At 52.4% G+C, this 21,562-nt stretch overlaps 10 protein-coding genes across 10 annotated transcripts; 4 read left to right on the forward strand and 6 right to left on the reverse strand.

Annotated features, from left to right (window-relative positions):
• Window positions 1-1,957: 1,957 nt before the first annotated feature.
• Window positions 1,958-4,433, reverse strand: KD926_008759 (acetyl/propionyl/methylcrotonyl-CoA carboxylase subunit alpha; the record flags this gene model as incomplete). Its single annotated transcript, XM_053104797.1, has 5 exons — window positions 1,958-2,017; window positions 2,193-3,816; window positions 3,866-3,963; window positions 4,020-4,218; window positions 4,279-4,433. The coding sequence occupies 5 exons, from the start codon at window positions 4,431-4,433 to the stop codon at window positions 1,958-1,960; spliced, it is 2,136 nt and encodes a 711-aa protein (XP_052960314.1).
• Window positions 4,434-4,943: 510 nt separating this feature from the next.
• KD926_008760 (uncharacterized protein) lies at window positions 4,944-6,138 on the forward strand (the record flags this gene model as incomplete). The annotated part of the gene is made up of 2 exons (XM_053104808.1): window positions 4,944-5,018; window positions 5,104-6,138. 2 exons carry the CDS (start codon window positions 4,944-4,946, stop codon window positions 6,136-6,138), a joined length of 1,110 nt encoding a protein of 369 aa, XP_052960315.1.
• Window positions 6,139-6,243: 105 nt separating this feature from the next.
• On the reverse strand, window positions 6,244-7,825 carry KD926_008761 (isovaleryl-CoA dehydrogenase; the record flags this gene model as incomplete). Its single annotated transcript, XM_053104819.1, has 6 exons — window positions 6,244-6,655; window positions 6,711-6,988; window positions 7,049-7,284; window positions 7,337-7,431; window positions 7,483-7,570; window positions 7,642-7,825. The coding sequence occupies 6 exons, from the start codon at window positions 7,823-7,825 to the stop codon at window positions 6,244-6,246; spliced, it is 1,293 nt and encodes a 430-aa protein (XP_052960316.1).
• Window positions 7,826-8,185: 360 nt separating this feature from the next.
• KD926_008762 (putative 3-methylcrotonyl-CoA carboxylase, beta subunit (MccB)) lies at window positions 8,186-10,049 on the forward strand (the record flags this gene model as incomplete). The annotated part of the gene is made up of 2 exons (XM_053104831.1): window positions 8,186-9,633; window positions 9,755-10,049. The coding sequence occupies 2 exons, from the start codon at window positions 8,186-8,188 to the stop codon at window positions 10,047-10,049; spliced, it is 1,743 nt and encodes a 580-aa protein (XP_052960317.1).
• Window positions 10,050-11,103: 1,054 nt separating this feature from the next.
• Window positions 11,104-12,262, reverse strand: KD926_008763 (putative RAS small monomeric GTPase (Rsr1); the record flags this gene model as incomplete). Its single annotated transcript, XM_053104842.1, has 5 exons — window positions 11,104-11,533; window positions 11,708-11,820; window positions 11,891-11,970; window positions 12,152-12,183; window positions 12,252-12,262. The coding sequence occupies 5 exons, from the start codon at window positions 12,260-12,262 to the stop codon at window positions 11,104-11,106; spliced, it is 666 nt and encodes a 221-aa protein (XP_052960318.1).
• A 2,394-nt stretch (window positions 12,263-14,656) lies between these two features.
• KD926_008764 (sterol esterase) lies at window positions 14,657-16,156 on the reverse strand (the record flags this gene model as incomplete). Its single annotated transcript, XM_053104853.1, has 2 exons — window positions 14,657-15,960; window positions 16,042-16,156. 2 exons carry the CDS (start codon window positions 16,154-16,156, stop codon window positions 14,657-14,659), a joined length of 1,419 nt encoding a protein of 472 aa, XP_052960319.1.
• A 330-nt stretch (window positions 16,157-16,486) lies between these two features.
• Window positions 16,487-17,050, forward strand: KD926_008765 (PET191 family protein; the record flags this gene model as incomplete). The annotated part of the gene is made up of 3 exons (XM_053104864.1): window positions 16,487-16,511; window positions 16,649-16,790; window positions 16,867-17,050. The coding sequence occupies 3 exons, from the start codon at window positions 16,487-16,489 to the stop codon at window positions 17,048-17,050; spliced, it is 351 nt and encodes a 116-aa protein (XP_052960320.1).
• Window positions 17,051-17,409: 359 nt separating this feature from the next.
• Window positions 17,410-18,958, reverse strand: KD926_008766 (dolichyl-diphosphooligosaccharide-protein glycotransferase; the record flags this gene model as incomplete). Its single annotated transcript, XM_053104875.1, has 4 exons — window positions 17,410-17,835; window positions 17,888-18,597; window positions 18,654-18,764; window positions 18,817-18,958. 4 exons carry the CDS (start codon window positions 18,956-18,958, stop codon window positions 17,410-17,412), a joined length of 1,389 nt encoding a protein of 462 aa, XP_052960321.1.
• A 459-nt stretch (window positions 18,959-19,417) lies between these two features.
• Window positions 19,418-19,750, forward strand: KD926_008767 (NADH:ubiquinone oxidoreductase subunit NDUFA3; the record flags this gene model as incomplete). Its single annotated transcript, XM_053104886.1, has 2 exons — window positions 19,418-19,601; window positions 19,704-19,750. The coding sequence occupies 2 exons, from the start codon at window positions 19,418-19,420 to the stop codon at window positions 19,748-19,750; spliced, it is 231 nt and encodes a 76-aa protein (XP_052960322.1).
• A 380-nt stretch (window positions 19,751-20,130) lies between these two features.
• Window positions 20,131-21,418, reverse strand: KD926_008768 (uncharacterized protein; the record flags this gene model as incomplete). The annotated part of the gene is made up of 2 exons (XM_053104897.1): window positions 20,131-21,156; window positions 21,212-21,418. The coding sequence occupies 2 exons, from the start codon at window positions 21,416-21,418 to the stop codon at window positions 20,131-20,133; spliced, it is 1,233 nt and encodes a 410-aa protein (XP_052960323.1).
• Window positions 21,419-21,562: the final 144 nt, after the last annotated feature.

A 21,562-nucleotide genomic window follows, 5' to 3' on the forward strand; every position in this document is an offset into this window, starting at 1 on the left:
AAGAATACAAAATAAAAATGCAAAATGCAAAATGCAAAATGCAAAATGCCAAAGCAAAAATCCCGAAGTGGACAAGGAGCTGGCGCGGAATGTGAGCAGTAGCCAGGGAGGTGAGCAATTGCGGTGAAACCTGGAGACCGCCAAGGAAGATCGAGAATAGCAGGACCAGGGCTGTGTCCTATGGACTGTTCACCGCGAGTGCACTGTTTAAACAGTCGGAGTGTGTACGGAGTACACTGTACATACTAAGGTACGTAGTGATGGGCACCCCGGACCGGGTGATATCAGGCGGTGATGGAACCCCCCGGCCAGGCCCCAACCGCCATGCAGCGATCGGACCAGGATCTGCCCCGGTGGAGCTGCTAAGAAGGCCTAATGGGCGCCCGCTTCCAACGCCGCGCCGCCCTTTTGCCTCCCGCGTGACTGGATTTCTTTGGGAATCAGTGTCTCATCTTATCTTCTGGATGATACGTCTCATGTATTCCACGGCTAATCTTATTTTCATCGTTCATCCCATCGCACAAACCTCCTGCCATCTACTATACCCTCCGCAGTAATCGGCAAAGCGCAGGACGCAGCTTACATCAAATAATGCCATGCAATAGTCGAAGATGATACCCAAGTCCTACTTCATTTCTTGGTCTTGGGTAGTCCTGAGCGATACGTCTACGCTACGTAGAAACGGTGTAGGCATTCGTAGTAAATGAAATTCGAATTGGGTCTCTAATTATGACCATATCTGTCGGCAAAATCAAGGAGTCCTGGGTAGCTACATGTACAGTAGTATGTACATATCCAAGTTCGCCCAGGAAATCAGTACAGATCTTTGATGGCAAGATACTTACCTACTCTACACCGTTCTACAGGATTACTCGTCCTCACTTCCTACACGTACTTTTAGATCGGCATATAAATTTCATCACGATGACTCCCCTACTCCCAGACTAACCCGGTCCAGCATGTCAATGCTACGTCCCGACCCTATCGTATGGAAAAGATCTGCATGCTCTGACCTGAGCAAATGTGCGTCTTGGGAGCATGGCTAGTGGCTGTGTACCAGTGACTACTTGGGATTCTTTTTTGCCACAACAAGAGTTTCTTCTCCATTTCTCTTTGTTCTAAAGCAGCTTGTGGTACAAAATGTACAAATCAATCCTTTGAGGATGAGGATGACTACACTCGTGTATTTTCTGACTAACTACAATACTCTGTACTCCCCCTTAGCCGGGCATCGCGTGCGCTAATGAAGCGGGCGGACTAAGGGGCGTGGGGAGCCCTTGAAACCAGGGCTTGTTTTTTATGTTTTGTCTTTCAGCTTGCGGGCAGGGGCTCGGGCGCCCCTTCTCAGGGTTCTTCTTCTGTTCTATTCCTTTAGGATTCGAAATGGCTTCCTTTTCCCGTTTATGGAATTATTAATCCTCCTGTCAGCGTCTCCACCGTCAGATTCGGGATCAGCTCCCTGGTTTTTTATTGTAGGTGTTCTTTGGCCTGGAATAAGCCTCTGTACACGCCGCGCGGTAGATAAATACACGCACGCACAGGTCTCCTCAGCTCGGGATGTATATGTCTGGCAAGCCGAGAGACCTTCACGCTGACCACATGACAGCGCCTCGGACCGGACTATATAGAGTGGAAAGTCAATTGAGTGACTTGGCAGCCGATTTGCTTCGGTAGGTACGGTTGATCGGATCGGAGTGTGGTGATGGTTTATTTTTGGGTCTTTGTTTTATTTGATTGAGTTTCTTCTCTTTCATTTTACGAAATATTATAGATTCTGGCTGGTGGTAGTTAACATAAGTACACAGGAAAACATCATCCCCATCCAGCCCAGCCCACAGGGTCAATCCTACCCCAGACTGACTCTCGTCTCCAAGCCGGTCTCCGCTCGCTGTCGTAGACTCTCGTATTTTATCTGCGTTCCACTTTTCTATACTGTTCAAGTTGTCGTTGCATCCATCTAGCTTTCACCGCTTTCGTCCGCGAATTCAACAAGCGGTGTTCCGCTTTTGCATTGGTCCTGCAAGGTACACGTTAGCCACCAAGATAATTTTCATTGGATCGGAGGTGGAGAATTTCGAATCCCAGGGGGGATGGAACACCGATGGATAATATTGTGCAGAGGTGGTATAACAAGGGTAAAAGGAAACGGAGAAGGAAAGAAAAGAGAAAAATTCGAACAGCGCGTGACCTACTCCTTGTTTATGGACCACCTTTGAAATGGTCCCCTTCTGCGGGCTGCGGATGACCGTTTCCATTTTCATGCTCTCAATCACCACCAGCGGCTGGTCTTTCTCCACCACGTCGCCAGCCTGGACTTCCACCCGCAGCACTTTGCATGGCATCGGCGCTAGAACGCTGTTCGTGACATCTTTCATCCCTAGTGCTTTTTCCATCCACTTGGCTCGCGGTATCGTGAGGCGGTATTGCGCGCCTTTCTGGAATGCAACGATCGAGTCCTCGTCACGGATCACCGTGGTGTCTAGACGGGTGTGAGGGAAAAACGACGTGATGGCTTGCGACGCTGAGTTGCGATGGCTCTCCACCTGTTCAAACACACGCTCGCCAACTTCCACGTTAAACGTGTTGTCGCCCGTTTGTTGGACGCGAACGTTAAATGGAGTGCTGTCCTTGGTCCCCGGTGTAGAGTCTGCCAATGTGATCTGTCGAGCCTGGTAGCCCGGGCTGAAGCCAACAGCGGAACCTTCGAAGTTGGCCTGCTTCCGAGTGACTGGGTTGGCATCGTGGTGTAGACAGGCTAGAGCTACTTGTGCGAGCAGCTCGGGCTCCACTGAGCTTTTGGTGAACAGCTCCTCGCGGTGTTTTTCAATATACCCAGTTTCGACTTCTCCGGCGATAAAGTCGGGGCTCTTGCAGATCGTTTTCAGAAACTCGATGTTGGTGATCGGTCCCGCAACTTCGTACTCTTCCAAGGCAGCGGCAAGTTTGCGGATAGCTTCCTCACGGGTGGTGCCTCTCACGATGAGCTTTGAAATCATAGGGTCATAATGGGCAGAGACTTCATCGCCGGCAACGAAACCTGCGTCGATTCTGACATCCTCCGTGATGGCGGGTGTGCGAACATGGAGCAGAGTACCTGAATCCGGGATAAAACCTTGGTCAGGGTTCTCCGCGTAGATTCTCGCTTCAATTGCATGTCCGCGGCTCGCAATGAAGGCCTCTATCTCTTCTTGGGTCAGCGGAAGCTTTCCGCCCTCGGCCACTTTCAGCTGCCAATAGACCAGATCCTGGCCGGTGACCATTTCCGTCACCGGGTGTTCAACCTGCAGTCTTGTGTTCATCTCCATGAAGAAGAACTCGCCAGTGTCATTATCGAAGATGAACTCGACTGTACCAGCTCCTTCGTAGCCTACGGCCAAAGCAGCCGAGCGAGCCTTTGCCCAGATATCTTTCCTGGTAGCATCAGGCAGATGAGGAGCAGGCGACTCTTCGAGGATCTTCTGGTGACGCCTTTGGATACTGCAATCCCGCTCGCCCAGAGCAACGCAGTTTCCATGCTTATCAGCAAAGATCTGCACTTCGATGTGCCGCGGTGTGGTAATATATTTCTCAACCAAGACATGGTCGTCCCCAAATGAGTTCATAGCTTCGGATTTGGCAGATTGTAATTGGGCCTGAAACTCGTCTTTCGAGTAGGCAATACGCATGCCTTTGCCACCACCGCCTTTTATGGCCTTGATGAGTACTGGGTATTTTATTTTGTCGGCTTCGGCCTCGAGATGGTTGACGTCTTGGTTCTGACCGTGATAACCAGGAACGCAAGGCACTCCTGCGGCCGTCATGATCTTCTTGGACTGGCTTCAAGATATTCAGCAATTTGCACTACCACGAGCGCACATTAGCATACCTCTTATCTCCCATGTCTTCGATTGCCTTGTAGGGCGGACCAATGAAAATCAATCCAGATTCGGTGCATTTTCGGGCAAAGGCGGAATTCTCGCTCAACTAGAGGTGTCCCATAATTAGCTGGGCCATTCCTGTAAGTTGGGTAGCAGACGTACGAAGCCATAGCCCGGGTGTATCCCTTGGCAACCTTCTTTCTTTGCGATCTCGATTATACGGTCGCCGTCGAGGTAAGCCGACACCGACCCCAAATTGAAGGCAAACGGGGAGCTAAGCGCATGCTGAGCTCGACTGTCTGGATCTGTATATAACGTAGTTACCCGGATACCGTGTTCTGCAGCTGTCCGGCCAACTCGTCTGGGGGGATCGCATTAGCACGACTAAAGAAAGGGCCCTTGGCAGCGTACGCAAACATACAATGCAATTTCTCCTCTATTTGCAATGAGAATCGAATCCAGTGAATTCTGAGGTTTTGATCCACCCGTGGCAATCGTGGATGCCACTCTTTTCGACCTCCGAGCAACCGTCGGTCCCAGGCGGGATGTGGTGCGGAGAAGCGCTGGGAGAGGCATTGTATGGAGCTACCTATGTGTATGTATGGAAGGCGGGCCGATCGAAGCGTGGGGCAAAGATCAGGTATAGATGTTCAAGTCAGTGCATTCTCAGACACTTCGCCAGGAAGCAGGAAGAGCTGAGAACAGGATTAATTTTCAAGAAGAGAGAGAAGAGAAGAGAAGATCGCAGCTCCCAGGCACTCCCCGGCTCTGACCCCCAACTCCCCCTTCAGCCGACGCAAAGCGAGCCTGCGGGGAAACCGGCACGTGACCCATGATCCGCGGCGGACGGCCTCAGGCCAGCAACTTTTGGCCTAATCAATTTTCACCGTCGGAGAACGCGATCGTCTCGACGTCATCCTTCAGTCTCGACTCAACGTCGTGCTTTCCAGTTTGGGGACTTTTTGGGGTTTTTTTTGTTAAATCTTGTTCCTTATCGGACCTTTCATTCATAATTGTTTTCATTTTTCCCTTTCCTTTCTCTCATCGCCTTTCAAACCTTACCAATTACTCATCCATCAATTCATCATGTCGGACGACGAAGATTACTACGATGAGTTCGACGAGATCTTCTGGATTGAGGAACCGGAGCCTGAAATCGCCGTAAGTTCCAGGCCCTTCAATTCTCTTTCTTCCACCCCCAATGAGCCATCTATCTCCGATCGTCCTAATTGACCCAATTCTGCAGGATGACCTAGCCGCAACCGCAACCTACGACGCCATCTTCTACGATGACCCCTCCCTCGAAGTAGAAGACTTTTACAGCGACTGGGACGATGTCTCCGACGACTACTACGATGAAGACCCCACCGCCCTCCGCATCCAACGGGTCATGGCCAACTGGCCGAACCGGGACCTGAACATCAATCCAGCCGTCACCGCCGTCTCCGCTCCTCCTACGCAGAAGAAACGGAAGCATCAATCGAAACCGAAGTCGAAATCCATCGACGCCCCTAAGACAGACGTCGCTTCGTTCCGCGGCACCGTGTGGCGCACCTCGACCGATGAGACCAAATCTAAGCTATACGAGCCCGGCGACGGCGAGAAAGTGGCTTTGCTGAAGAACTGGCGCGAGGTGTTCCGCACTTCGCATCCTGCGAACGAGAGGGCGCGGACACGCAAAGGCGCCGGCGCTGCGCCGGGCAAATCGAGCAGCGGCGAGAAAGGTACTGGGCTGAATGGGCGCACGCGAGCTGGTCACGGCAACGGCAACGGCACAGCGAGGAAAGCTACCCAGGATGATGGCATGGTGGACGAGGAATGGGATGCCGATGCGGAAATGGAGACTTCAGCTACTGCTCCGGTCAAGGCGTTTTCTCCGCCGCCGGTGCATGCGAGTCGCGTGGTTGAGTCGGCGGCTGATGTGCCGGTGAATTCGAAGATGATTGAGCACGAGTATCCGATCGAGGGACATGAGAACTATGAGGAGACTCTGGGAATGAAGGCGCGGGAGTCGAAGGAAGGGGATCGCACGCGGGGCAAGAAGCCTCAGCCTCAGGTGAACGGTGTTGCTGCTGGCAAGCCGAGCAATCAATCAACTGGGCAGCTTGCAGCGACAAGGGGGAGAAAACGCAAGGCTTCGGTGTCTCATGAGGAGCCGACAAGCAAGAACGGTCCAGAATCGCCCTCCGGTTCACGATCTAAACGAATTGCGTCGAAGAAGGTTGGAGAGACGGATGAGTCGACGGGACCGGTGCGGAGGTCAGCCAGAAACAAGAAATAGATGGCAGCGCAGTTTTACTTTTCTTTTTATATATAAATTCCTTCAGTCCGAAAATGCTGTACATACAAATGCAGCCGGTTTTGTCAAAACATAGTTAACGCAATTTTACGCAAATTCCTTGTTGAACGCCCGCCCGATAACCATTCGTCTGATCTCACTGGTTCCAGCGCCAATTTCATACAATTTCGCATCCCGGAGTAGTCGTCCGGCCGGGATCTCGTTGATGTATCCGTTGCCGCCCATGAGCTGGATAGCATCCAGGGCGCATTCGGTGGCCCGCTCCGCAGCATAGAGGATAGCGCCGGCACAGTCTTGCGTTCGAATGGTCATCTCAGGCGACGAGGCCGAGTTATCGATTTGTCGCGCCGTGTTATATGTGTAGGCACGGGAGGCCGCCAGTTTTGTGTACATGTCTGCGAGCTTGCCCTGGATGAGCTGGTTATGCGCGATAGGCGTTCCGAACTGCTTGCGGATATGGGTATACGGAAGGACAAGGTCGAGGGCGGCCTGCATTATTCTGTATTCGGTCAGCATCAGTTGATCTTCGATTGGTGTGTGCAAGATTCACTTACCCCAGCGGACCAGCGCTGAGCACGAGACGTTCGAGATCGAGACCCTCCATCAAGACCTTGACGCCTCGGTTGAGCGGCCCAAGGACATTCGCCTGGGGAACAAACACGTTGTCGAAAATGAGCTCTCCGGTGTTTGAGCCGCGCATCCCCAGCTTGTCCAGTTTGCGCGCGCACGAGAAGCCGTCAAATGTCTTCTCGACGATGAACGCCGTGATTCCCTTAGAGCCTTGCTCTGGTTCGGTCTTGGCGTAGACGACGATGTAATCGGCATCGGGACCCTGCAAGACCGGTCGGTTAGTTACACGGAGAAAAGGCAAGTTTAGGGATCGAGATTTTACATTGGTGATCCACATCTTCGTCCCGTTCAGCAGGTATCCGCCATCAACTGCCTTGGCCGTTGTCTTCATGCTGACGACATCGGAACCGGCCGAATGCTCTGACATGGCGAGCGCACCGACTTTGTCACCAGACAGAAGGCCCGGAAGGATACGCTCCTTTTGTTCGGCGGATCCGTTCAGCGAGAGCTGATTCACGCAGAGCTGGGAATGGGCCGCGTAGGACAATGCGATGCTTCCTGTAATCTGATTAGAAAATGCCAATAACCACGAACCAGAAACATGGATTACCTGATGCGCGACTAATCTCTTCCATAACCACACAGTGAGCTTGGTAGCCCATTCCTAGACCGCCATACTCTTCATTGGCCGTCACTCCGAGGAACCTAGCGGACTATCAGACTCTGGATATACTGCACGGAATTGAGAGGGCGAACCCAGCATCTCCTAGTTTCTTCCACATTTCGGCTGGGAACTCATTCTGGGTATCTGTTTGGGCGGCAACCTCCTCGGGAATTTCACGTCCTTGATTGGAGATAGATGTCAGGTTCTGCCTTAAAGGCGCTCAAATCATAAAATTAGACGGCAGAACAAACTCGTAAACTCTTGAACCCGTTCTCGCAGCTCCAGCAAGTCGTCGTCGGTGGGCGCAACAAAACCCTTCGGATGTTTTGTTGTCAACGTTCGGAATGCGGGGATCTGGACGAGCGGTTTCCTCACTGCCCCCAGAAACCTGGAGGAGGTACGCAGGAGGCATGGGAGACGATGTATGGCAGCCATTGTGTAGAACTGAGATGAATTCGCGAGCGAGAAAAGGGGAATGTTAGAAGGAGAATGTTCGGAGGAAAGAAGGTGATGCTTTAACCCGCAAGGATGGCAGGCCGAGGCCAGCCGCGGCTAAACGCGGCCCGCAGCGACCTTCTCCGCAGTCAATCTGGGGTTTCTCTTCTCTTCTTCTGCTCTTGCCCTTCTGCATGCCTTCATCTTCTTCATCCTCGTCCTCTTTTCTCACCCAATCTCAGTTCCCTTCTAATTATCCCCTCATAATTTGGGATTAAGGACATGTTATAGTCATTTGGGGTTTTTAATTCAACATCCACCCAGTTGCCCGTTTCCTCCCCCACAATAATCATCCCCGCAATGCGCGCTCCGGCTCCGCTCCTTCGGAGCCTGAGCTCCAGATCAACATCCCTCTCTTCTCTACGACGTCTTCCCTCACAGCGGTTCCCTTCAATTCGCACCAGTCCACTACCTCGATCTGTTGCTAGTTACACCCATCCTCATCATGCATCCGCCATATCTGTCCTGCCCACAGCGGTGGATACATCCTCGTCGGATTTCAAGGAGAACGCCCAACAAATGACAGAACTGGTCGACCGGATGACCAATCTACATAGTACAATCTCCCAGGGTGGACCGCAAAAAGCGAAAGACAAACATATTGCGCGCGGGAAAATGCTCCCTCGAGATCGTGTCACGGCGCTCATCGACCCGGGCACCTCATTCCTTGAATTGTCTGCATTGGCGGGTCACGAAGTATACCCGGGCGAGGATGTTCCGGCCGGAGGCATTATCACGGGAATCGGCACCGTGGAAGGGGTGACCTGCATGATCGTTGCGAATGACAGCACCGTCAAAGGCGGCACCTACTACCCCATCACGGTGAAAAAGCACCTGCGCGCCCAGGCAATCGCCCAGGAGAACAAGCTACCCTGTCTCTACCTCGTCGACTCCGGCGGTGCCAACCTGCCTCACCAAGCCGATGTCTTCCCGGACAAAGAACACTTCGGCCGCATCTTCTTCAATCAGGCCCGCATGAGCTCTCAAGGCATCCCGCAGATCTCGGTGGTCATGGGCCCCTGCACAGCCGGCGGCGCGTACGTGCCCGCCATGAGCGACGAGACCATCATCGTTGAAAGCCAGGGCACCATCTTCCTGGCTGGCCCTCCCCTCGTCAAGGCCGCCACCGGCGAGGAAGTCTCCGCCGAAGACCTCGGCGGCGGTCAGCTACACAGCACCATCTCCGGGGTCACCGACTACCTCGCCGTGGACGACGCACACGCCCTCGTCCTAGCCCGCCGCTCCGTCGCCAACCTCAACTACCCAGCCACCTGCATCCCCAAACACCTCTCCGACCAAGCCACCGCCATCCAGGAGCCGCTCTACGACCCGGCCGAACTCAACGGTATCGTCGGCACCAACCTCCGGCGCCAGATCCCTGCGCACGAGGTCATCGCGCGCATCGTCGACGGCAGCGAATTCGCCGAGTTCAAGCGCGACTACGGCACCACGCTCGTCACGGGCTTTGCGCGCATCTTCGGCCACCAGGTCGGCATCGTCGCCAACAACGGTATCCTCTTCTCCGAGTCCTCGCTCAAGGGCGCCCATTTCATCGAGCTCTGCGCCCAGCGCAACATCCCGCTCATCTTCCTCCAGAATATCTCGGGCTTCATGGTCGGCGCCGACGCTGAGAAGGGCGGCATCGCGAAGAACGGTGCTAAGTTGGTCACTGCCGTCGCGTGCGCCGATGTCCCCAAGTTCACGGTCGTCTTTGGCTCCAGCGCCGGCGCCGGTAATTACGGCATGTGGTGAGTTCAGTCCCGTCCCCTCTCCTCCTCCTTCCCTTATCGCATTCTCTTGCTACATCCCAAGCCAAACCCAATCTCCCCTCCACTCTACACGAAAGCAAAGTACTGACAGCACCACTAGCGGCCGTGCCTATTCCCCCCGCCTCATGTTCATGTGGCCCAACGCCAAGATCGGCGTCATGGGCTCGGAGCAGCTCTCCGCTGTAATGGAAGCCGTCGGCCGCACAGCCGACCCAGCTCTGAAGGACCGCATCGACCGAGAATCCGAGGCCGTGTTCTCGTCCGCCCGGCTATGGGACGACGGGGTGATCCCGCCGGCTCAGACGAGACGGGTACTGGGGTTGAGTTTAGCGGCTGCGTTGGGAGGGAAGGGCGACGGGGATGTGAAGACGAGGTTCGGGGTGTTCAGGATGTGATATCTTTGTTCTTCTTTGAGAGAGACGGACGGGGTTTGCGTGGTTGATTGATTCATGGTGCACTGCTATAGTGTTTGAAAATGGAAAGGTAGAAGATAGGGTGGTTAGCTATTTACCTCCCTTGTATACACATGAGTTATGTACGTACGTACATCGATCTATGTTTATGATGTTATTTAATAGCCCCTGTTAAGCAAAGCATGCCGAGAGTTTTCAATCATACGTCCTTACAGTGATACTAAAGTCCCTAGTATCGAGTGCAGTCTGCGGAAACAAAAACAAGAAATCTAATTTATATCATCTTGAACTGAGCTGCAATATCCATAAGTCGTTGTCATAGCTACCAATACATGTCCACCTATGCATGCATTCAATTGATCGTGAGAGAAAAGAAATGTCCCGAGACAGAAAGTGTATAAGCACGATGCAGCAGCAGCAATTTCCATGATCTGGAGGGGGGAGAATACAATATCAGACAATCACATATACCAAGTTAAGTAAGTCATTTGAGGTAGATGAGGTGAAGAGAAGGAACGCTGGTTTTTGGTGCATTGTTTTTTTCTTAGTAGATTAGAAAGACGGTCTCCTCTCGATAAAGCTTAAGACAATCATTAGAAGAGAAAGAACAAAAACGGATATTCAAAGCGGCGGAGCACCAGATCAAGACATGCAACTTTTCCATTCCCTAGGTCATGTGAGATAAACAAGGTTGCAAGACGTTATATCAATGATTGATAGCATAGAAGGTAGAATGAAACAAAAAGAAAGGGTACATATATCTATCGTTGGAACACGTGGACGTTGACAGCGTATGATAACAGGGCATGAGAAGGCAAGCAATATGATATTATAATCTGACAGGATTGGGTATGTGCAGAGGTAGGAGTGGGAAAACCCTTGCTCTCGTAGCCGCAGCCAGAGGGAATCAAAGGCAGATCCTCCCGGTCATGAAATGTGAAGTCGAAGGTAGATGACCGATGCGAGTTGCTCGATTCATTGTTCCTTCATCGTTGGTGTGATTTTTTTTAATATTCTTCGTCGAAGTCCGTTAAGTTTAGAGGATCACGCACGGTCCCCTCCGTCGAGGTTGACGTCTTCTGTCCTTCTTTTTGTCGTTTCGGTTGGGTCCTTCCCGTTTGCGCGGTTGGTTGTCGTTGCTCTTCGACGAGCTGCCTTGCAGATCTTTCCGTATGATTTGTCGGCAGAGGTCAATGAACACTTCGTTGACATTGGCTCGTCGGCGGGCCGAGGTCTCATAGTAGGGAGCATTGCCCCAGCTCTGCGAGAGCGCGAATGCGCGAGCACGAGGCACCGCACGATCCTCTTCCAGATCCGATTTGTTTCCTACAATCACGATGGGGACCTTCTCGTCGTCCTTGATGCGGGTAATTTGCTCTCGTAGTTCCGATAGTTCGTTCAGTGACGACGCGCTGGTGATGGAGAATACGAGGAGGAACCCTTGGCCTTGTTTCATATACAGCTCTCTGGAATCAATGTCAGTATGTTGGAAGGGCCGTAGTCAGACACGTGCTATTTGCGCATGGTTCTAGTCGACTGGAGAGCGAACGGGAGTCAGGTGGGAGTGAGTTGTTACCTCATGGCCGCTATTGAACTGTTAATAATGCGACAACGACATGGTCAAGAGGTGGAATACTTACTGAATTGTTCCGTTCCTGCGGTGTCCAGACTGGAAAAGGGTGGGGTTAGTGAGCAGTTCTTCCAAATCCAACTCGGTATGGCTCGGTAGGTATGGTTGATTGGGCATACATTTCTAGAATACATTGTCGACCCTGGTTCCATTAGCGACACACTCCCCCGACTGGGACGGGGAGTTAACTCACATCTACCTCGATTTGCTTCCGGTATGAGTCTTCAATTGTGGGATCATAGCTCTCGATCCAAACATTTTGGACGAATTGAGCTGCGAGTTGTGAGCGACAATCTTAGGGGGGAGACGGAGAGTCATCGGAAAGGATGCGCGGTAGAGGGTCAAGTACCGGTCAAACAACTTTTTCCCACACCTCCTATAACAGACGCAAAACGGCCATGGTCAGCAAGATATCTTCTAGCGGAAATTGGAGGGAAGGGAAGGGAAGGCTTACCAGCGCCCAACACGACGATGTGGTATTCCCGTCTAACACGGTTATTAGCGTCCATGATGCGACAAAACCCAAGCCGAGACAACAAGGTTGCCAAACTTACTGCGGTCGCATTGAAATAGCAAGACGAGACCGTGTTTCTTCGAGGATATGTGTTCCGAAGCTTGGGAGCAAGTCCAGTCGAGCCCCTAGCTAGCTCTGCTGACAATTCGATGCCGAAGCGTAGCTTCTTAGCGTTCCGAGCAGAGGCTGGTTGAACCGGCGGTATGACCTCAATCGACAACTCCGATCCGAAATATTGGAGGTTGGGCGGGACAGGCAAAAAATAGACCAGCGGATCAATTCCTCCGATGGGATCCGTCAGGATAGTTCGGTACCTCGGTTCCCAATTGATCGAGTTCGCGGTGGGAGGGAGGGACGAGGGATGGTCTGATAGACGATTGTTTCTTTCTTTTTCTCTTCCGGGGGAGGCGGGGTGCGCTGGGACGGAGTAAGGACAGCGACGGGCGGATCCGTCACATAGGTTCTCGACACCGATTGCCGACCGATTCGCAGGGAGGCAGGCAGGGTATGACGGGGGAGGAAGGAGGAGAGAGAGAAAGAGAGAGGACCGTCGGGGATGAGGCAGGGGGACGGGATGAATTGGGGGCAGGAGAAGAAGAGAGCGAGAGTGAGAGACGGTTTGATGTCCAGCGATTTAATTATTATTATTATCGGGTGGATTTCCGGAGACTACCCAAACTAGGCCGGGGCTAAGTCAGCAGCAGCAGCAGCAGCAGCAGCAACCAAGTGTTCCCAGGGGCAGGATTTACTTAGTCGACGGCAGGATCTCTCGGAGCTTCTACTCCATTCAGTAGAGTCGCAGCGGTGAGTGAGATGGAGAAGAGGGAGAGAGAGAGGAAGGACAGAGGTAGGAAGAAGGAGAAGGAGGAGAAGAAGCAGGATTGATTGTGTGACTGAAGTGGCCGATCCCGCAGCCAAACCTTAACAGAAAACCCCGTGATGTTGAGGCGTTTGGGATCTCGCGATATCCTCGGAATAATCCGAATACTCCAAGAAGCAGGTTGGTCTTCGAGTGCAAGGAATCAGTCCAGTAGTCGCTGATTGGGGTTCTTATCGTGAGGCTCGGACTGGGAATCCTGGTGGATCATAAATGGAGTCCCGGAATTGGAGTCGAATCCCTTCCACTCCCACTTAATTGCTAGCTCGTGGGACAGGCTGGGATACAATCAAGTAGGATAGGAGCAAGGTGGTGAACAATATATCAATTTAATGCAGCCCGAAAGTTGATCATCCCGACGAGTTGGCCAGATGATATCATGGGCGAGTGGAAGACGAAACGACGGGGAATATATAATCGCCAATATTAACAAACGGAGTATCCCCTTCATCCATGGACAGCCGGCCTGTGGTACATTCATACTCCGTATGACATACATTCCTAGACCGAGAGGGCACTCCATTCGTCCCTAGGTATCTACAGGGTACTCCCTCTATCGTCCGTTTGTTTTGCAGACTCCCTGCCTGAAACGCCTTGCCCTCATCCCCCCCCCCTTCAATTGTTACCTGTCATCTCTCTCCCCAATCCAGCGCCAACTATACACAACGAACCAACGCCCTTCGGAAGGAGAAGCCAGAAAAAAAAAAAAAAAACAGAGCTAGGGGAAAGGGGCGTGGGAAGTGGAGGAATGGAATCTCCACCGACGATCGCCTGCCCTTTCGTTGTTGTCCCTTTCGATCTTCGATTGATGGATTGACTGATTGACTGGATTGACAAGACAGGAATTGGGTTAACAGGACTCGATTCGATTCGATTCGATAGGCCAGGTTTGCAAACGCTTGTCAGGCACGGCGCTGCGCCAATGATGCGCGCGACAGGCCAAAGTACCGGTGACTGATCGACTAGGCGTTTGGTGGTATGTGCGCTATAATAATGCCGTTTATTTTTTTTTATTTTTATTTTTTTAATTTTTTTCTTCTTCTCTTGTCGATTTGGCAATCAACCGTCGGTATGACACATGCGACGTATCGTCACTATCACGTACATATTGGTCGGGATGCATGTCGGGTCAGGTCGAGACCAGAAGTACGATTGTTGCCCGGATGAGGACTGGAAGGGTTCCGTCCAAAGTCGGAAGTTGATAGATAACTACAGTACATGTTCGGGAGTGTTTTCCCCTGCTGCTGGGACACGTCATAGCCCCTCCTCGATCTCTATGGCTTGATGATATCAACTTATCATAAGCAAGATATCCGTTTACATTACCTACTAGATTAGACTAGACTATGTACGAGCCCTGCGAGGGATAGATAGCTGTACAACTGGTGACAAGCGACAGTCGGGAGGCTTCAGATCAAACAGACAGATAGACAGGATGCATCAATACTTGGCACAACGGCGTCGTCATCGAACTTTGTTCTTCTGTACAGGACGACGTGATGTATGTACTTTGTGTACGTGAAGATTCCGACGTTCCTCCCATCCCCTTGCTACCAACGCCAGCGCGTTCAGGCCGCAACTGTGTGTTCGATGTGGCCGTTCATCTGCTCCACCGTCGCTGCGTCGCTGGTGGGTTTATTCCGGTCGTACAGCTCCAGCGCCTCGAAGACATGACCGAACACCAGCTGATCCACGTCCGACGCCCACAGGAAATCCAGATGCTCGTATTTGGCAATCTTCTTCGCCATGGTCCCGCGCGGTAGCTCCTTCAGCATCACGTTGATATCAACAAGACTGTCGCTGCCGCCATACAGCAGTACAATCGGCGTCTTGATGTTCTTCGTGGGGTATTTGACGGGTTTGTAGAATCGCTCGCTGGCCACGACGCTGAAGGGTGCATGGATCTCGTCGTCGTAGAACTGGAAGTTTTTGTGCCGGATGATTTGGAACCAATGGACCACTGATTTGGTGCTAGTGAAGGAGAACAGATGCAGGTACCCCGCCAGCTTTTGCCAACGGCTGATGTTTTTGCACTTCCAATTGAAAAGCATGGAGACGCAGGTATCAATGATGCGGACATAGATGGGGGGATAGAAAATCGTCTGCCACATCGTCGTCGAGCTAAGGATGCTGCGGCGGCCGAACAGGAGAAACAGAAAGTTCGGTGAGGCTTTCATGAGCGAATCGACGAGCGCATTCGGTAAGCCCGTCGGCGCCATTGCCGGTGCCAGAGCCACAAAGACATCGATCTTGTCATTCAGCGTCGGGTGGATTGAAAGCGTCGCGAACGCTTGAGCCGTGCCTTGCGAGAAACCCACATATGACAGAGAGGGCTGCCCCGTCACCTCCAAGATGTAGTTAATGCTGTCGGGGATGTCGTGGAAGGCAAACTGATCGATCGAGAAGTCCCAGAATTCGTTGGACAGAGGGGAGTGTTTGACGGACTTCTTCGAATACTTATTGCCGCGATTGTTCCCCAGCCACACATCATATCCCCTCTCTACCAATTGGAAGGGCAGACATCGCTGCTCCTCCGTCAAGCAGACCCAGACCTCGCTGCACATCAGCAGTCCGTGATGCAGGTAGACCACTTTCTTTTTCACGCCGCCCTTCCCCTGGTTGACGCGCACACCCTCCTCTCCCTTCCGATAGGCCAGTCGGTGGAGGCCAAGGAGATAGCCATCGCCCGTCTGGACGATGTGCTCTTCCGGCTCGTACCCAAACAGGGAACAGATGTCGACAAAGTCCGACGCTTGTGCAACCGCCGTGGCCTGCCGCTCTTCTTTACCGCGCTTGCCCGCATTCTCCGGGCTGATGAAAATGTTGAATATCGTTTTGGACCGATCGTAACAAAACGTGATTATCGGTTCCGCTGTCGCAAGCCTGTCAGTCTACTCTGTAGATTTACCGAGAACCGACCGTAGCCTGCCCGGCGTCGGATGTGTATACTTACGAAGACAGAAGGTTATGATATGTATAAAATATTCTAGCAGGACCAGAATCAACGAGGCGAAGAGAGCCAAGTACTCGAACCAGAACAATCTTCCGATGACCGGTACACGCGCCATGATGGAAGCGGACGAAGTTTCACAGCGACAGCCAAGCTAAATCAATTGCTAGTCGTAAATCACGAGTTCCATAGTGTAGGCGCAAGGATGTTGCACCGGGAGAATAGAAAAAAGAAAACAGAAAAAGAATGTCTGCCTATATAGGAGCAGAATAGAACTGAACAAGGGGGGAAGGGGAAACTCGCCCCAGACGTCATGCGCCGCCGTCTTTCATGTGATGCTTACGTGATCCGGGGATTCCCTCAACGTCTGGATTTTTGCTGCAAACAACCAGCACGCCGGACTGCTTGGCATCGCAGACTCCAGCATCTTGTCAATTCTTGCGCCAACATGCCCAGCTCTTGCCGGGATATCCGTGAGTATTCGGGATCAATATCTGGTGCAGGCAGGCCGGACAGGAATCGCGCTCTCGCCGGCCCTCTGGCTCTGCTTACCAATGTGATTGACATGCCCACGAAATGACGAGGCTAACGGCGCTTTGATATAAAATAGGAGATGCATTGGCCCAGTGCCTGCAGGAATCGGACTGTATTATGGTCCAGCGTCGCACACCCCGAGAATGCCTGAGCTCTCCCTATGCGGAGGAATTGCCTACGAAATGTCAGCAGTTGCGGAAAGGATACGGCGAGTGCAAGTAGGTCGTCTGGAGGTCTTGGGGAGGCGATATGGGCTGTGTTGAATTCTCATGCTAATTCCGGATATCTGTCTAGGCGCGGCATGATCGATATGCGCAAACGTTTCCGCGGTAATCAGCCTATTGCGATAAATAAGGAGCTCGAGGGACAGTCCACCAAGACCGAGCAGTTGTATGCGGGCAAGCCGGCCTTTGAGTCCGTCAAGGAAATCAGCGGAGATGAGGTCAAGATGGACCCTGAGAAGACGAGGGGTCTGTGAACGGAATGAAGCGGAGGGCTTAGAGGCCGAAGGGCACCGGTGTGAAACAAGGTTGTAAAGGTGGTCAGATTGAGGCCCGTCGCGAAGGTGTTCGGAAGCTTGTCTCTGCCCCTTCCCTCTTTTCCTTTTCTTTCTTGAAGTTTTCTCAGCATGCATCGGAGTTATTTTGGTTGATTTCACAAGCCCTGATGTACTTCTACGATCGGATATTCGCCTGTCGGGCGATTCGGCAACTGTACATATTGAATAGACTTCTCTCCATCTATTCTTCTACACCACTTACGTTTCCAAGGGGTCTACAGGGAAGCAGTCCTTCCGGTAGAAAGTTGAATTCACGCAGTCATTGATAGATACATTATTTACTGCGTCTTCTTCGACGATTGCGCAGCAGGAGTAGGGGCCGAGTAGAGCCATACAACCACAAAAGCAAGGAAGCCGCCGATGACGGACCACAGGCCCGCAATCCACACCCATCCTCCGCTGATCTTCCAGCTGCGGGGGTACTCGTCGTGGGCGTAGTGGCGCACGGTAACCTCGTGCTTCTCTTCGATGTTGGTGAAGAAGGGGCGCTTGTAGTTGATGCGGAACGAGAAGATACCATGCTGGTCAGGAACAACGAAGCGGGCACTGTAGATGGTGCTGTTCTCCGTTCGGCGGGAGGGCTGGAGATCGAGACGGTGGAAGGGTGAAAGCATGGTGAATTCAAGCTGAAGAGCGTCGTTGGCGGGGACCTCAAACGGCACGAACGAGTCGTAGTTGTACTCAGAGACCTCGATGTCGAAGACCTGAAAAAAGGGGTTAGCGATCGGTAATTAAGAATCCACGGTTAGCACTTACGGTTTCGTTCTTGATACGGTAGAGACTGGGGTTCAGCTCATCGGCGGTAATTTCTCCATCCTTGGCCAGGTGGTGCTCAACCTTGCCAACCTTGAGGACTCCGGTTTCCTTGAAAGTCCAGGCGGTCAGCTGTTTGGCAAAGTCCTGGTTGGCAGTCTTGGTTTCCTTTCCGCTGCCAGGGGCCTTGACAGTCGCAGAGAACCACTTGTCCTGGAGACTATCCGCGGAGCCCAACAAAGTAAAGCGAGCGGAGTTGCGGGCCTGCATAGCGGAGACGAGCGCCAATTGAGAGCCGGTGGCCTGAACATCCTCAACCGTGGGCGCGTCCTCCTTGGGGTTGTAGCTGTAGGCAGTGGCCGGGGCGCGCAGGATGGGAGCGACAAGCTGGCTGGAATCGCCCAGAGTGTGGGGTTCTGCCCTGGGGAATGCGAGAACACCTTCGCCGGCGAAGAAGGCCTTGGTGTCCGGGCGCAATTGACCGGGTCGCTGGAGGAGCAGGACGTCGTGCTTTTCGGGGGCGGACAAGACATCGTAGTTGAAGTGATCGACAGCGATGGAGGAACGGTCCGCAGAAAGATGGAAATCCAGCTCCAGAAGAAGCGAGCTGATAGCGCTAGGTGTGGCGGACTTTCCAGAGAGAGCGAGAAGGACGTTGCCGTCCTTGTTCATGAACTCGACGATCTTTTGGGGGGTCAACGAAGGCCCGAAACCTATATCAGACGGTCAATTGAGCTGGACGACCCCGCAAATCGGTAGATAAACAAACCTTTGGACCGGGGAGGAAGAATGAGGAGGTGGTCGTAAGCTCGCTCGCCATATTCGAACAGCGAGAAGCGCTCGTTCTTGGGGGACTCAAAGAAGATGTTGTAGCCGCGGGCTGTAGGATTCCATTAGTACCAATTGATTCGTTTCATTGCAGTTGAACCGACCTTGGAGATCCCCCCAGAAGGTTGAGTAAAGCTCCTTGTCTGCAGCATCCTCTAGAATCACCGCGAGACGATTCCCCGAACTGCTCAAGGCATTTGCGACGGCCAAGAAGCAGAACACCAGAAGGGCAAAGCACCACCGCATCTTGAGAAAACCGCACGGCGGGGCGGAAGGGTGACTGGCGGAAGAATCAAATAGAGCGGAAAAAAGAAGAAGAGCAAGAAAAAGGGAAAGACAGACAAGCCAATGTCGCTGGACTCCGGAGTTGTCGAGGAAGTCGGAGGGAGGAAGACGATAGTTAACGGGCGACGTGTTTGGACTGAATGCCAAGACCCGCTCGCCGCTCGAACGGCGGCTTTCGTCACTTTCAACCTCCATCCTTTCCCCTCTCCGTCGCATCCCCGTCTGCCCTCCGTCCCTGCAGTCCGGCACGTTGAACTGTGTGGCTTCGTAGCTTCTATTGGTATGTCCAATTCAATTCTCTTCCATCATCTACCATCCTTGTGGTTCGATTCACTACTTCTTCCCTGTTACTGACCGATCTCCGCAAAAAAAGTTTCTTCTCATCACACAACATCCCGACCTTCCTCGTCTGTCGCAATCATGGCCACTCCTCAATTCTGGTCGACGCCTCTCCGGTACCTTCGCTGGGCCTCCCACGAAAAGCCCGCTATCTTCTATGCCCTTGTCACGGGCGCCATGGGCCCCGTCGCCCTGGTGACTCTGCCCCCGATCAGACACTTCTTCGGCGACGTCGACCCGGAGCCTGTTCCCCTGACATATCCCAGTAAGAGCTCTTGACTTATTCTTCTCCTCGACATACTCGGCTTGCTTGTCGAGCTCCGGCTCTCATTTCGTGGTTACTGACGGCTCTGCTTCGCATATCTAGTTCCCCAGGGACGCCGGGTTATCCCGCAAGGCTACGACGACGAGTAAACGCGCTTCGTGGATCTTTTCATGCATTGAGTCGATTTTAAAGTTCAGATTTGACTTGTTATGGTGTATTTAGCTGGGAAATTCAAAGACAATTCAATGATCATTCAGGTCAAAGGCCTCCGAACTGGAAGAACAATAGATGATACGGAGGGTAGATTCGGTCCGCCGAATATCTGGGACCCTGAAATCTACATGGAATGGTCTTAGAGCTGAGAATGCTGGCTCAATTTGGTACTATCTGCAGTACAAACAATTCTTGCAGTATGATCAAACACATAGATCAAATCTCAATAAACGCGAGAACGCTCCTTCGGGGTGTCTGGTGAAATGCAAGTCATGAAATAAAAAATGCTGTGGATATGCAAATGCCGAACTGCTCGTTACTTATAGCCCTCCATCATTTCAGCCAACCCATCAACCATAGCATCGTCTGAATAGTGCACCGAAGAAACCCAACTATCAGTACTGCTGGACTCAGAATCCGAGGATCCGATGTCCGGCAAACCATTGATACCATCTTCGACAGCCCACTCGTTCCAGGGGATATCCTCGACCTCTATCCTGATACAGGTGAGGTAGGGGAGTCGGCCCAGCTGCTGGGGGTCATAACGGCTTTCGTTCACCAGAAGAGGCGCGACAATCAGTTTAACGCCGTCCTTGATCAAATTCAGATTGTCGTCAATTTCATGCTCTTCCGCAAGCCCCCAATAGATGGGCGAGCCGTGAAGGTATTCGAGTTTATCATCTTCAAGGTATGCATTGCCACCGGCAGCTATGGTGCGATACAGCCTGGTTCTTGCACCCCAATTGTCAAGGCTATTGGCGTCAGCGACCTGGTGACAAAACCATTGGCGGAAAATACCGACGGCCTGGAGCATGCAATTTTCAACCAGATAGGGTATATCGGCTTCCAGAGAAATCCAACTAGGAGTATATGTCAAGAGTGAGGCCTCGACATTCTCCTTGGTGCGTTCGAGCGCCCTGGAGGACGCAATTACAATGTTTTCAGTGTACTCTGGAAGCAACGCAGCGCGAGCCTGATCTTCGCTGGGGAGCTGATGCCATTTGCCGACCAGGTGAACGAGAGCCTCGTGATAGATGAGCCCGGAGCGGATACGATTTCCAAAGAAAAGCCAGCCAACCGGGTCCTCGGAAATCATGAGGAACAATTGCTGGCCGAAATCGCGGAGTGCCAGATCGACACCATGATCGACAATGGTCTTTGATCCGATGGTTGCACCCAAATCGACCAGTTCGAAGGCAACGGTTGCAGGATCGCGATTAAGAAGATACAGGTTGGGCTTGATCTTGTAAAGGACGCGGAGAATGTTATCCCAATATTCACGGACTTTGGCGGGCTCATCAAATAGACGCTCTATCATTGGGAACGACGAGTCCCATGTCTTCTTTGCCAACACGTTAATATTTCATTTCACATTCTGCCGCGCCATATGCTCGCACCTGGACTTCCAAAATTCCCACATCGCTCAGCTCCGAAGGAGTCAAATAGAAATGAACGAAGCCTTCGAACCGTGGAGCATCCTGAAGCGCATGCCTGAAAAGGCGCGAATGGCGTCTAAGCACATCGGAGTGCAGTTGATAGGCTTTCTGGCCGATCCGCACCATGACGTCGCCATCATTGAAGACGGGGAATCTCAAGCCGTCCATACCGAGGAAACCAAGGCTATAAGCCCTGTTCCAGGTATGTACGGAAGACGGGCTAGAGTGTAATCAAAAATGAAGAGAGACAGAAACTTGGGGGTGGGAAATCGGAAATATTGCAATGGTAATTGAGGTCACATTCACCCAGGA

The sequence above is a fragment of the Aspergillus affinis genome, assembly GCF_023601865.1.
Source record: "Aspergillus affinis strain CMG 70 chromosome Unknown NODE_5_length_567868_cov_86_340925, whole genome shotgun sequence".
In the NCBI taxonomy this organism is placed as follows: Eukaryota; Fungi; Ascomycota; class Eurotiomycetes; order Eurotiales; family Aspergillaceae; genus Aspergillus; species Aspergillus affinis.